The sequence below is a fragment of the Metarhizium robertsii genome, assembly GCF_000187425.2.
Source record: "Metarhizium robertsii ARSEF 23 chromosome Unknown MAA_Scf_2, whole genome shotgun sequence".
Classification (NCBI taxonomy): domain Eukaryota; kingdom Fungi; phylum Ascomycota; class Sordariomycetes; order Hypocreales; family Clavicipitaceae; genus Metarhizium; species Metarhizium robertsii.
In genome coordinates, this window is record NW_011942160.1 from 718,713 (window position 1) to 732,812 (window position 14,100).

The 14,100-nt window shown below is 54.9% G+C and overlaps 5 protein-coding genes across 5 annotated transcripts; 3 read left to right on the forward strand and 2 right to left on the reverse strand.

Moving 5' to 3' along the window:
• Window positions 1-271: 271 nt before the first annotated feature.
• On the forward strand, window positions 272-1,858 carry MAA_07188 (FAD-binding, type 2; the record flags this gene model as incomplete). The annotated part of the gene is made up of 3 exons (XM_007825186.1): window positions 272-522; window positions 601-808; window positions 884-1,858. 3 exons carry the CDS (start codon window positions 272-274, stop codon window positions 1,856-1,858), a joined length of 1,434 nt encoding a protein of 477 aa, XP_007823377.1.
• Window positions 1,859-4,485: 2,627 nt separating this feature from the next.
• On the forward strand, window positions 4,486-5,562 carry MAA_07189 (cyclin-U2-2; the record flags this gene model as incomplete). Its single annotated transcript, XM_007825187.1, has 1 exon — window positions 4,486-5,562. The coding sequence occupies one exon, from the start codon at window positions 4,486-4,488 to the stop codon at window positions 5,560-5,562; it is 1,077 nt and encodes a 358-aa protein (XP_007823378.1).
• A 1,237-nt stretch (window positions 5,563-6,799) lies between these two features.
• MAA_07190 (Heat shock protein Hsp20) lies at window positions 6,800-7,405 on the reverse strand (the record flags this gene model as incomplete). Its single annotated transcript, XM_007825188.1, has 1 exon — window positions 6,800-7,405. One exon carries the CDS (start codon window positions 7,403-7,405, stop codon window positions 6,800-6,802), a length of 606 nt encoding a protein of 201 aa, XP_007823379.1.
• Window positions 7,406-9,200: 1,795 nt separating this feature from the next.
• Window positions 9,201-11,142, forward strand: MAA_07191 (metalloprotease MEP1-like protein; the record flags this gene model as incomplete). Its single annotated transcript, XM_007825189.1, has 3 exons — window positions 9,201-9,491; window positions 9,536-10,113; window positions 10,176-11,142. The coding sequence occupies 3 exons, from the start codon at window positions 9,201-9,203 to the stop codon at window positions 11,140-11,142; spliced, it is 1,836 nt and encodes a 611-aa protein (XP_007823380.1).
• A 676-nt stretch (window positions 11,143-11,818) lies between these two features.
• On the reverse strand, window positions 11,819-13,553 carry MAA_10787 (twinfilin-1; the record flags this gene model as incomplete). Its single annotated transcript, XM_011412706.1, has 5 exons — window positions 11,819-12,158; window positions 12,259-12,458; window positions 12,513-12,609; window positions 12,663-13,388; window positions 13,441-13,553. 5 exons carry the CDS (start codon window positions 13,551-13,553, stop codon window positions 11,819-11,821), a joined length of 1,476 nt encoding a protein of 491 aa, XP_011411008.1.
• Window positions 13,554-14,100: the final 547 nt, after the last annotated feature.

A 14,100-nucleotide genomic window follows, 5' to 3' on the forward strand; every position in this document is an offset into this window, starting at 1 on the left:
ACTCATGTCTGTTCCTCATCCTCTTTCTCCGTCTTTTCCGTGTTTTCTGTTTGGGTTGAAAGCTGACTGGGCCCCGTTGGACAATCCTGCCTGTATACCAGCTCCGAGTTGGCTCCGTGACTGAGCTTCTCATCCAAGTCGCATATAATCCCCGAGTATACATTGAGCAAGCCTTGTTCTCTTCTTTCCTCAAACCAAGGCTCCCCGTCCAACGCCATCACCCTTCCTGGCAGCCACCAACCCCCTTTGTGCCGCGTACGCCTCCGACACCATGGGCAATGGGCACAGCACTCCCTTGCAGCAATGTTTGAACACAATCTGCCACGGCCGCAGTGGCTGCGTCGGATACCCCAGCGACCCCTTCTACCAGCTGTCATGGGTGAAGCCCTACAACCTGGCTATTAAAGTCACGCCGGTGGCCGTTATCCGGCCCAACACGGCCGACGAGGTCGCCGAGGCCGTCAAGTGTGCTGTGCAGAGCAAAGTCCACGTCCAAGCCAAGTCGGGTGGACATTCATACGGGTGAGTTTTGCCGTGGGTTTTTGCCCGGGGATAGCAGCCGTCACGGCCGTGTTCGACTAACACGTTGTTGCAACGCAGCAACTACGGCCTGGGGGGCCAAGACGGCTCCCTCATGATCGACATGGCCAACTTTAAACACTTCACCATGGACACGACGACCTGGCAGGCCACCTTTGGCGCGGGCTACAGGCTCGGCGAGCTCGACCACCAGCTGCATAAACACGGCGGCCGCGCCATGGCCCACGGCACATGCCCGGGCGTCGGCGCCGGCGGACACGCCACCATTGTGAGCAACGCAAAGTCCATGCCAATTTGATCCCATCCCCCCCCCTGATGCTGACAATCCACCCCCCGAATCCAGGGAGGCATCGGCCCGTCGTCCCGGATGTGGGGGACGGCGCTCGACCACGTCCTCTCGGTGCAGGTCGTCACGGCCGACGGGCACGTCCGCACGGCCAGCCGCGACGAAAACGCCGACCTGTTCTGGGCGCTGCGCGGCGCCGGCGCCAGCTTCGGCATCGTCACCCACTTCACCGTCCGCACGCAGCCCGCGCCCGGCCACGTCGTCGAGTACACGTACGATTTCCGCTTCGGCAGCCAGCACGAGATGGCCCCCGTCTACTCGGCCTGGCAGGCGGTCGCCAACGACCCCGACCTCGACCGCCGCTTCTCCACGCTCTTCATCGCGCAGCCCCTGGGCGCCGTCGTCACGGGCACCTTCTTCGGCACCCGGCGCGAGTACGAGGCCTCGGGCATCCACGACCGCATGCCGGCCGGCGGCGCCGCCACCCTCCGCCTCACCGACTGGCTCGGCTCCCTGGGCCACATGGCGGAAAAGGCCGCTCTCGCGCTGAGCGACCTGCCCACCCAGTTCTACGGCAAGTCGCTCGCCCTGCGGCGCGAGGACGCGCTGTCGCCCGACGCGGTCGCGCGCCTGTTCAACTACACCGGCGCCGCGGACCCGGGGACCCCCTTCTGGACTGTCATCTTCGACTCCGAGGGCGGCGCGATCAACGACGTGCCCGCCGGCGAGACGGCGTACCCGCACCGCGATAAGCTCTTCATGTATCAGTCGTATGTGATTGGGCTGCCGCTGAGCGACAAGAATCGCAGGTTTGCGGAGGGCATCCACGACATTATTCAGAGGGGGGCGCCGGGCGCGAATACCCGGTATGCTGGGTACGTGGACCGCGAGCTGGGCCGCGCCGAGGCCCAGCGGGCGTATTGGGGGGATAAGCTGCCCGAGTTGGGGGAGATTAAGGCGCGCTGGGATCCGGGCGATGTCTTTCACAACCCGCAGAGTGTTGCGCCTGCCGACGGGGTCGGAGGGGGGTGAAATACCTGTGCTGCCTTTGTGAAAGGTACCTAACTTGGGTATGTGAGGACTTGGCGCTGGTACTTTCTTTCGTTGTAGGACCCGGACTTGGGGAATCAGTTCAGGGAGGCATGGCTCATGGCGTTTTTTTGTTTGCAATTTGTTGGGAACTTGGGATTCTGGGTTTGGAACGGGGGAACTAGTCCTCAGTCTCCTCGTGCGAGCACCTGGGCGTGGTACATACGCAGCACGTGTACTGCCTTTTTTCCGATTCATCTTGTTATATTCTTGGCGTTGGATCAAATTCAAGTCCTTGTCCCACCTACTCGCAGTTGAAGCCAAAGGACGCATATGTGCATTACCACCACCCTCTCCAACCCTCCCGCAGACTCTATGCAGAAGGGCGTAAAGGCTTCATGTCGGTAGAGTTGCTCTCGACGCCACTGATAACCGACGGCTAGCTAGGGTCAAGACTCAAGAAGCGTCTCGATTTGTGTACGAGTATATATAGTGCCTATATACATGTATTAGTTGCCCCGCGTCGACTCCCTTCGGCCGGACCGCGATGCATTCCGTTGCGGATTCATTGCATCTGCCGGGCACTGGTTCATTGTTGATTGATAACACCAATTGCTCTTGGAGCCGCCCATTCGTCTTTGCGAGCCTGTACGCACAGAGGCAACTCTCTTCCAGGACGACTGTGACGTCGCCACCACCGCCGAGTATTCCCAAGCTAGGTCCCGTCAATGGTCTTTATACTCGGCGACTCGAAAGCCCAGCTGCGAATTGGCCATCAGATGGAGGCAATTCTCTAGCACGGCCGGTCGTCGTCACCGGGTACGCCGGCCGGACCGGGCGGCAGCGACATGTGCTTCCCCGCCGACCACCCGGCCTGGCTGGGGCTGCGGTGCGTCCTGTCGATTATGTTTTTTTATAGACGAGTGTGGGTCTGTCGGACGAGTGAGCGTGGCGGGCTGTTGGACTCGGAACATTGATAATAGACACGAAAATGGAAACAAGACGGCATCTATTAGATATGGATTGGTAGAATACGGCGCCATTGTATCACCTCAACCGCAGACTATGGCCGCCTGGGCAAGCTGACAGGCTGCCAACCTCCACGTCAGTTTGCGGCCCACAGACAAGGGACTTGGGCGATTCCCGAGACAGAAACAATGGATACCAGATGCTCACTTGACGTTTGTCCAGCTTCGTACGGAGTAGTATCAAAGGATAGGGGACCCATTGGATGTGGGGGAACACGAGGTGTGCTGGGGTCCCTGCATGCGAATGGCTGGGGTTACAGATCTGCTGATATAATGTTGTACATAGCCTGGGGACATGTTCCGTGTTCGTCCCGAATCTGGTTGGTTGGTTAGCTGATGTTGTTCGGGTCAGTGTCGGTATCATCTGTCATGTCGTCTTGTGCCGCAGGCTACGGGAATCCGGGGTGGGGGCTCCGTATGGGGGTGGAATTTTTGACATGATGCCATTGAATCACCTTATAAGACGATGGATGACGATGGCTGATGCGGCGGGATACGAGTCGATAGCATGTCACTCGGTAGATGGCGTTGGTGGAAGGATGTAGTAGCTGATGGCATGTGATGTGCGGTGGAGTAGAGCGGTCTGGTGAAATATCAATGGATCAATTGATATCAATATTGGCAAAGAAATAAGGGCCGCTGACTGGCACTAACCTAATTGAAGGGCGAATGCCTTTGCGCCTTCCTCAGCACCGTCTAATGGAGTCTCGTGGTGCCAAGATGGAAAGTAGGAAAACCTAGAGCTGACAATATATTGTATTGCTCCGCATTTCATGTGCCGCAAATTGGCACCAGACTGCTCCGGGGTGCGTTCAATGCATGTGATGGCCGGGATCAATTCCAGTCCCTCCATGTCCATCAGTCCGCAAATTACGCCCCCGCAGACCCGGCCTTCATTTCAAGCGCCATGGTTGCGTCGAGCAACGTCTGGCCTCGCGTGTTGCCATGGCTGGCGGCTTGCTGGTAGTTTATTGCCATTGCACCTTTGTTTGCATGTTGCCATCGATGATGCCGCCCAAAGCTCTGCGTCCAAATGAAACCCTCCTTGGCCGTCCGCCAACATCGGCGGCATCGCTTTGATACGCATCAAGTTCTTATTTCCGCGCCGCATTCCCTGCGGCCGTGGATTCCGCACTCGGAGCGGGGTTGACTCGGGCCACCAGTCAGTGCTGGTTTCTCTTTTCAAATGTCTGATTTCAATTTATTCATCGCCAAGTCAACACGTGGTCTGTGCTTTTTCTTGGCCCCTCCCATGGCCCGCTTGGTACTAAACGATTCAGGGTCTCCCTCGTGACGATCCCCATCAACAACTTGAACCCACCTTATTTTTAATTACCCAAGAAACTTTGCGCCCAAGCTGTTTTTTTCCTTCTCGTCGTGTTTTCCCCTTCACCCGTCAGTCTGCCAACATTCATACTTGTGTGGACAGTTGGATATATCATGAATAAGCGTCAGACAGCTTTTCTATCCCATCTGAATCATCTCGGGCGCCATCTGCGCATCCGCGACGTCGTGTCGTGACCGTCAAGACTTGTCCTCCTTTGCAGCCCCTACCATCTCCCGCCGCCGACCACCAGACACTTTATCATTTCCGACGTGGCCATGGCCGACACTGACCATCAACCTGCGACCACCGATCACGCTCAGATACAGCGGGATGCCTCGGACGCTGCAGCCCGAGCCGCGATCCCCCCTTCCCCCCCGGTGCCTTCGTCCGACCCCGGTCTCGCCATCGTCGACCGCGACGGCAGCGCCGCCGACCAAGACGACCTCTTCAAACTACCCGCCGCCGAAGCGCTGCGCCTCCTCAGCGCCAGCGTCGAGCTCCTGGTCCGCATGACGGGCGACATCCCCCCGACGCCGCCGCCCAAAACGCCCACCGACCCCCAGATGACGGGCATGCAGGTCGAAAAAGACAACATGGTCCGGTCGCGCTCCCAGCAGAGCCTGGCGCACGCGAGGCAGCAGGCCGAGCGAGCAGCCGCCCACCTGCAACACGGCGACGCGGGCGAAGCGACGAGCGGCATCGACAGGCTGCAAGCCTACAGCGCTTCCATGTCTGCCCAACTCGCGGCCCAGCAGCACGCGTCGTCGATGCCATCCACGTCCGCGGAACCCATAGACGGCGTCAGGCTGCGCCATCACCCAGACGCCGACGCGCAGCCGTACATCATTGTCGGCGCCGACTCGCGGCCCGTCAACCTCCAGCACGGCGCCATCACGCGCAAGTTCTACAGCAAAAAGGAGCCGCCGATCCCGATAAGCCAGTATCTGCTGCGCCTGCACAGGTTCTGCCCCATGAGCACGGCCGTCTACCTCGCCACGTCGCTCTACATCCACCGGCTGGCCGTCGAGGAGCGCGCCATCCCGGTGACGAAGCGCAACGCCCACAGGCTGGTCCTGGCGGGGCTGCGCGTCGCCATGAAGGCGCTCGAGGACCTGTCGTACCCGCACGCCAAGGTCGCACGCGTAGGGGGCGTCAGCGAGGTCGAGCTGGCCCGGCTGGAAATCAGCTTCTGCTTCCTGGCTGGCTTCGAGCTCGTCGTCGGCGAGGAGCCGCTGCGGAGGCACTGGGAGGAGCTGCGCGACGGCAGGGCCCAGCAGGTTCTTAGGGGCATGGACGTGCCGACCTTGAAGTTGAGCAAGAGGCCTAGGGAGATGGCGCAGGCAAGCGGATGATGAAACACACATATATCACATGGGCATGGGACGGGACGGGATGGGGGAGGGGGTCTAGGGTTGCATATTGGTGTTTGGCCGGCGTATCATGGTCTTGGGTAGCGAATGGGTTGCGCTTGGGTAGGCGTGTGTATTATTAGAATGGAAAATGGGATAACTGTAATGAGTGACGGCTAGCGAGTGGCAGGGCGGGCATGATGCATCGAGTCCATGGCGTTGTGTTGGCGGGTTTCTTTTAAATATGAATGGGCGTTTTCTTGATCCTGGCCTTGCTTTTGTAGTTTTGTTCTTTTGGGGTGTACGATGGTGAAGGGCTGATGATGAGCACGCTCGGGCTTGTGATAAAAGGTCATCTTGTGCAATGGCCGTGTGAAGCTTCTGTTTCGACAACACCTTTAATGTGATAATCTATTCAATGCTGACTCTATTGGGTTAGGGTACCTGCTGCCGGCGCACTTCCTTACCGGTTAAAGTGTTGGCTTTTATCGCGCCGATGAGCTAGAGACCTTGATCGTATATGCTGCTCAATAGCTTGGCAGCATCTGACTACCCTACAATCACAAATGATGGTCTTGAGTGCCTTCTCTATGGGATAGCTTCGGGACTGTTTGGCCGCGCTGCAGGACCAAAAATGCCACTGCGTGCTTGCCTAGGTACCGCTGCCCCCAAGTTTGCAAGGCGGAAACAGGCACGTTGGGAGACTACGCGGCATCATGGGGATAATTACAAGCCGGCCGATTCATGAGCCAAGACGGCGCGCGGGGGATTCGAGGGCCTGACATTTCCAGCCTTTACACCAGACATTTACAGTGCTAAGGGCCAAGTGAGGCCAAGGCAGCTTGTGGTCCTTTTAACACGATGATTTTCAAGGTGTATTACCCGATACGTTGAAGCGATGCCCTCGATTCCACGTCTATTCACAACAAATATCACGTCTTCATCACAAAAGTAGCACAAGACCAGGTTATTTACTGGCTCAAAGGAGCGTAATGAGGTATCAATTAACAAAACTATGTTATTACAATCTCAGCCTCGGCAGGCTCGGTACTGCAAAGGAGCGAATTGCAAGCAGCAAGACAACGAAAACCATGTCAAAGTGCGCATTCTGCCATTGTGCTCTCCCCCCATTCAACAAAATACCATCAACTGCCAACTCGCAAGAAAGGATTGTGTGTGCGTGTGTGCGGTCAACATTATAAAAGTCGTGTGTATCATAAGTCAGCCACCGAATCGGCTTTTAGGAGATGGTGATGCGGCGCGCCTCGGGCTTCTTGGCCTTGGGCACGGAGACGCTCAGGATGCCGTCCTTGAAGCTAGCCGAGACGGCGTCATGCTGCACCGGCGTCGGGAAGTTAAAGGTGCGAGAGAACTCGCCGACGCTGCGCTCGGTGAGCCAGTACTTGTACTTGGGCGCCTGGGGCTCGGCCTGCGCCTGCTCGACGGCGGCGGCGGCGGCGCCCTCGTCCTCGACGGTGGCCTTGTGCGAAGGCTCGCCGCCCTGGGTGATGGCGGGCTTGTCGGTCACGTCCTCGATCTGGCCGGCCGACGGGGTGCCCTCGGAGTAGGAGCGCTCGGCCCTGCCGCGGACCGACATTGTCTGCGGCTCGGTGAATTCAATGTGGACCGTGTCCTTGTTCATGCCGGGCAGCTCGCCGTGCAGCTCGTAGGCGTCGTCGGTCTCGCGGACGTCAAACTTGGGCTGCCAGATGGAGGCGCCTGCGCGTCGGCCGTTGGGTTGGCCGCCCGCCTGGCGGGTGTAGCTGTCAAAGTCGTCGAGGAGGCGGAAGAGCGGGGTGAAGGATGAAGCGTCGGCTTCGTAGAAACCTCGTGGGAAGAAGGACATTGTGCGTGGTGGTGTGGTGATGGCCGGGACGATGTTGCGTTGTAGAGTTCGTAGGATGCCTGTGGGCCGAGATGCTCTGAAGCACTGCATACAACTGTTGTGTTGGTGTTTTTGTGTCTTGTCAAGGTGTGTTGGATTTCGGGTTGAGGAGGGGATGACGGTCGCATTTTATGTTCGAGAGGGAGATGAAGCAAACGCCGTGTCGGCGGGGGCCTAGAGAAAAACACGCCATTGTGGTTGATTTCTGGAAATGTCTAGAAATCAGCCACGCAACATTGACGTACTCGGATGCGTGTGAGCTGTGGCAGTTGGAAAGCTCCCGATGCCAGTTGAAGCTGCTCGTGCTGTGGCGACATGTCCAGAACCTACCAGAACCTACCAGAGGGGACCTGACCACCCGATCGGGCAGGTGGGGCTGTCAACCTTGCCACAGTGGCACCAGCTAACGTCAACTGGTTGCTGTACATAGCTCCCCAGGGTAAGAAAGTACGTAGCTGTTACGGACTCGAGCTTAGAAGCTCGGGTCTAGGTTAGGGCCCTTACGGATCCGACCCAGACTTGGACCGGATAATTCTCGGATAAGAAAGGAATTCAAGTCAGGACTTTCTTGTCCTCTTAAGCTTATTTTTGCTTTTAAGTAATATATAAGTGTAATAGCAAGCATAGCCAGTCTATTATAATAGCTACAAGCTAATAACGTATAATAGTAATAAACTAATAGTTGAGAGGCAATTTTCGCTTTTTTATAAACTACTAAACATATATTACGGTGCCTAATACTAGCCTTAGCCTGTATTGCTCCTAGAGTCCTAGCCCGGCCACGATACTAGCTTGTACGAAGTTGTACCCTATAGGAGTATTCGCCTTACACCATATTATATCTTACTAAAACTACAAAACTTACATTACAATTAATACTGTGCTTACCTGATTGGAACTAAGAGGTAACGCATAATAAATCTTAGGGTCATACGTGTTAAGTGGTTCCTTTTTTATGCATATATAGTGCTGTGCTAGGGAATTCCTACGGGCATGACGCTTTGGCTACCGGGCATGACGCTTTGGCTACCGGGCATGACGCTTTGGCTACTGGGCATAATACTTTGGCTATACGGGCATGACTCGTACCACTTTTAATTGGTTGTATACTTTCTTGGGCCCACAAGCGCTTTGTCGGCAAGGCCATGTAGCCAACTTTATTGACATGCTCCTATATTACCATTAATGCAGTGTCACTTGTTGGACGCAGTTGGTCTTCTGCTATCATGCTTGCAAGCCTGCATTTCAGATCAAACTACCGTCCTTGTACTGTCAGCCAGCAACTATCTCAATACTGGCAAAAGGTGTGATATAGGTCTACTTGATTTATTGCCTCACAGTACTACAATCTGCATCTTCGTCGTAACTCTTGGCCAATTCCCATTGACTCCTTGTCTTCCGTCCACTGCACCGCACGCCTGTCGTATTCCAGCATTTAGGACTTGAAAAGGTCTACCTGGTTGTTGCTGGGTCGGCAAGGGCCAGGTACTTTCGGCTAAAGTGGCAGAATCAGCGTCTTTAACAAAGATCATGCGATCAAGCAAAAGCGGCAAAAGTCATGCTCGTGTAAGAGTCATGACCGTGTATTATTTTTTTATGCTTATTGCTTGGGCTGTTTATATAAACTGTCTTTTCCTTTCTTCTATTTCACTTTCTGTTGATTAACTTATCCAGTTTGCTTCTTTTGATTCCCAACGTTGGTCCTCTCTTTTCTTCTCTTTCTCCTCTTACTCAAAGTAAAGGCCACTTATTTGCCATGCTGCCAGGCGCATTGGCCATTCGGCTGCTGGGATTGACTGCCCATGCCTCGTTTATAATTGCCGCAGCCGCAGCCGCAGCATCAGCTCCTGGGGATCAGGCGGCCGAAGAGCTGGTGTATCGTTGTGGCAATACCCACCCTTCCAAGGAGCTTGTGGATGCACACGAGGAGCTTCAAAAGAAGGAACAGCAGCACAAGACTCGCTCCATCGATGCGAACGAAACCATCAACATTGATACGTACTTGCATGTTGTCATGTCCCATCAAGACAACCAAACCCTCGCCAATGTACGTGAAGCTAGCTAGACTGACATGGTTGCTTTATGGTCCAGGACTCGACTAACAAGACAAAACACGCACAGGACACAATGCTGAACAACCAGATGGACGTGCTAAACAAGGCCTTTGAGGAGTCCAAGTTCCATTTTAATCTCAAGAAGATTAGGCGAGTCAACAATGAAACATGGGCATGGAATAATCATAGCCTTGCAATGAGAAGACAGTTACGTCAAGGCGATCAAAAGACTCTCAATGTTTATATCCTCGAGGGACTCAGGGACCTCGTTTTCGGCAAGGGATCCGTGAGCATTCTTCAAGGCCAGGCATCGACCCCGGATCATTGGGGTCGCTCTGGCCTTGAAGCCGACTATGTGAATATAATAGTTGATGTAATTGCTGGGGCTTCTAACAGAATCTCAGAGGGGGGGGGAATCACGCTAGTCCACGAGGTTGGCCACTGGCTCGGTCTCTTGCATCCTCATGAATATGGCTGCGACGGGGGCGACTTTATCGACGATACGCCTGCCATGGCGCGGCCCGTTTTCAACTGCACGCGAGGTTTGGATTCTTGTCCCGGACCAAAGTATAAAGGAGAAGACCCAATCCACAACTATATGACTTATGGCCCCGAGTAAGAGACCAGTCGGTACATTGCCTTGCTTGTCCCACGTATTAAGAGACTAATTTTTATAGCTCCTGTCGTAACGAGTTCACCAAAGACCAGAGGAAACGAATGCGCGACCTGTGGGGAACGTTTCGCCTTTTCAAGAACGAACCAGAGAGCTCATGGAAGAACGATTGCCAAGATGCATTCATTGCACTGCGTTCTCATTGTATGAAGGACATGAGTAAAAACAACGAGACGTGTGAAGCAGAATGGAAGGAGAATAAGTACTTGGCTTGCACCCCATTATCACCAAACACGAAGCGAGAATGCTTGGATCGATTCGTGCGCTACGAGGAAAAGTGCAACAACTCAACCTCTTGCGAGGTGGACTTTGCCAACAGTTACGAGAAGTTTTGCGCGGCGGAGCGACGCGTCTTCTCTGACGCATCGAATGACGGCCAGAAGCCAAAGCTGTCGCAAACAGAGGCAGACAAGCAATGGAAACTGGTGTGCAGACAGGCCACGAGCCTGGTCCAGGAGCAGTGCACGAAAAGCGAATGTCAGAAGGAGATGGTCAGCGGCAGTCTCTTCACGCGATGCGCAAAGGCACCACAAGACAGCAAGCAGTGTCAAGATGTGCTTGACCCGCTCGTCAAGCTTTGCGAGACGGACAAGTGCCGACAAGGCCTCGAAGCCCTCAAGAGCAAGGAATGTGTTGCTGGCAAGGATCCCGTGGCCGAGTACAACGGCGGCATCGTGACCAACTGGGATCTTCACGGGGATATGGCTCCCATTACTCGGGACGAATGGAGAAAACGCTGCAACGAGGTTTCTAAAGCCATGGTCCGGCATTGCGAAGCGGACAAGGCGTGCATTGATAACGTCAAGGCCCAAAATTTATCGTCGTTTTGTCAAAAGGACCGACCAAAATCCCAGGCTGACTGCAAAGCCGAATTTGATAGAGCAACCGTTTTGGCTTGTGCGTCAGAGGAATGCAGGAATGAGGTGCTTGATTTGGAAAACAAGGCATGCGCTGGAAGATCAAGCATTTGAACATTGAAAGGTCGTCACTTGGGACCGTTTTTACTCGGTAGAAGTCAATAGCTTTTGGGGCGAGCACAACATCAAGAACAATGTGGATGAAAAAAAAAAAAATGGATTGCCAGTAGTGCGAAGAAACTTTGAATTTTTATCTGTTTAGTAAAGGCGAGGTAGGAGATACAAAAAATTATGCAAAAAAGTTGACGAATAGAGAAAAATGCACAAAGTACATACATGGACCTTGAACTCTAGCCCCGTATCAACTACTTGAGCTTCACGGGTCGGCACTGTTGGGTTTCCTCCCAATTTCATCGCCACCCACTCCTCTGAGGGATATGGCAGGCTTGCCTTGCAGACACCATTCGATTCCTCCATCATCATGGCCATACGTAATGCGTCGACAGTGTTTGACTGCGAATGTCTAATGGGAGCAGTATATGTCAACTGGTATTTTAGCCACATGTGCCAAGTGGGAGCAGTATTTTAGTATGCATGACTACTAACCAGATTCGGCCAACTGGCCAGACAGCGCCCACTTGTACAACGACATGATTGACATGTTATGCGCAAGGTCTTCGTGTTTCACATGCCCGAAAGGGCAGCATCCTTCCGTACTGCTGCGTCATGAACAAGACCTCCAGGCGGCTCAAAAGCGACAAGTAAACATCTACAACTCGTCAGCTTATCCTCACTCGGCGCCCTCTCGTTCCCCGTGCTCACCAGCAGCCAGCCACCGACGGCTCAAATACTTGAGCGAAAGGCGCACCGCCCGTGCATTCTTGGCATCCAACGACTCCGAGTCCCGGCCCAAGCTGCGCTTCATGCAGACAGCGGATACCTTGTACATGAGATACAACAAGAACGGCGACATGAAATCGCACAACCTCGTCATGTGGGCGTCGGAGAAGTGTAGCGCCATGTTTAAAGCGGCTTGCAGAATCGACGAGGTTTCGCTTGACAGGTCGCCCGTGCCGCGCTGTTGATGCCCCGGGGGTAACAGCGTCGGGTGGTCGAGAAGCAGGATGCCACTGCGTGCCAGTTAGCCCGTGGTGTCAATGGCAAGTCACGATCCGGTCAGGGCAAAAAACGCGCCTGTAGCAGACTGCCATTTGCGTACAGAGCTCCAACTGTCTCATGTCGGCCTCGATTCTGGAGACATTCACCAGCGAGAAGATGGTCCGTCGCAGCTGCGTCGTGTCGTTCGACCTGTCGGCGACTTGGTGCAGCACTTGGCTCAGGAGGTGCGCGGCTTGGGCGAAGCGCGCAAACCGGCCGAGGCGGAGGCTGATGGCGGATCCGAGCGTGAATGCGTTCCCGGCACCGGATGCCTGTTGGACAAGGGATTCAGCAACATGGCCAAGTCACGTCCAGAGGCCACTCACTCCAGAGTCCCATTCCTCGTCATCAATGGGCAGGTAGCTGGTTGAATCGGGGTCTGCCGTCACAAGGTGGCGCATCGGGTCGCACAGATTCATGAATCTAGTGGCGTCAGGGCTGGTCCTCGATGCGAGCCCGATCCTGACATGACTTACCTGTCGAGAACCAAGATGGACCACCACACCCGACGGGCTTCTTCCAAGTCTGGCGCCTTGGTTGCGGCCATGTCCCTCGAGACAATCGTCTTGTCGACCCCGAGCGCGGTACCGTATCGAGCACACTGCGCGACAGAAAGGTATGCGTCGGGGTACAGCCCGTGACCCATCTCATACAGCGCAATGAGGATACCAGCTTGTAGCACCAGAAGGCTCAGGGTTCCAGATCGCTCCATGTCGGCATGGAGCTGTCGAGCCGTCCGGTAAAGATTCGTCCTGGCATCCGTCACACGCGAACTGCACAGCTTCATGGACAAGACGAGAAGAAAGAACTCGGCCCGCTGGTGTGTCATTCTCCTTATAAGAGATTGCGAGAAGCCCACTTTGGAGACGATGGGCATCCAGGTGTGCACCGTCTCGAAGAAAAATTGAGCGGTGGCCTGTATATCCTGCACATCTCCAACCAAGGCCTCCACATCGTCCGTCACAAGGGATTCTACTTCCAACCCGGGAAGCTCAAGCTGCGCAAACGCAAACAGCTCCGGATCCATGAACCGCTCCGCCAGCAAATTCGCAGCGGTTGCCGACACGACTGGCCCTGGGCGTCGGGCCAAGGATGACTCCGGGCTGGCTACACTGCTCCCGGTAGCGGGCGACGCCGCCTCTGACGAGTTTCGTAATTCCCTCCGTTTTCGACGATGGGGATACGAACATGGGATATTCTTTCTAGAGGTCTCGGGTTAGATGTCGTACACGGCGGCTTGGGTGGGTTGCTCACTGTGTGCAGAGCGTGCACTCGGGATGAAGACGATCGCATTTTCTCTTTGCCTCGCGACATCCTAAACACGAGTATGGAGACACTGAGGCTGGGGGCAGGGGTTTCGCGGGCATTATGACCAAAGAGTTTGTTCGTGTCAGGACAGAAAGGGAGTAGAGGTGTGATATGAGGCTGCGGATTTTTGCGGCATTAAGTGGGGCAAGGAAATGTGGAAGATTGATACGATGGTCGTTGCGGTACGTTGCGGACTTTTGCGGGCTTTTGCGGACAAACGGCGGCAATTCGCCCGCAAAAAACGCCGGACATCCGTGGGCCGTGGCGTCCGGCAACTGCCAGCCATTACTAATTGTTCCGGCAAACATTGTTACACAAATAAATTCGGAACAAAGAGTATTCCGCTTGCTCTTAGCGGCCATGCTTTCATAATCGGGCTGTACGCTTTGTCCTATGGGCAGAGCACAAATATGCAATGGGGCGATGCTTAGCAATACACGGATGTGATGGAATCACGTCTGGTGCCTCGAGGTGCATATAAGGGGTTGAACCCGGATCAACAAACAGCATCTTCTCACATCGACACCATTACACTATTAACAGTTTAGGATTACCGTCTTCCTACAACCTTTGACTCCAATCACAGCCAGGGTGGCGATCAACTCA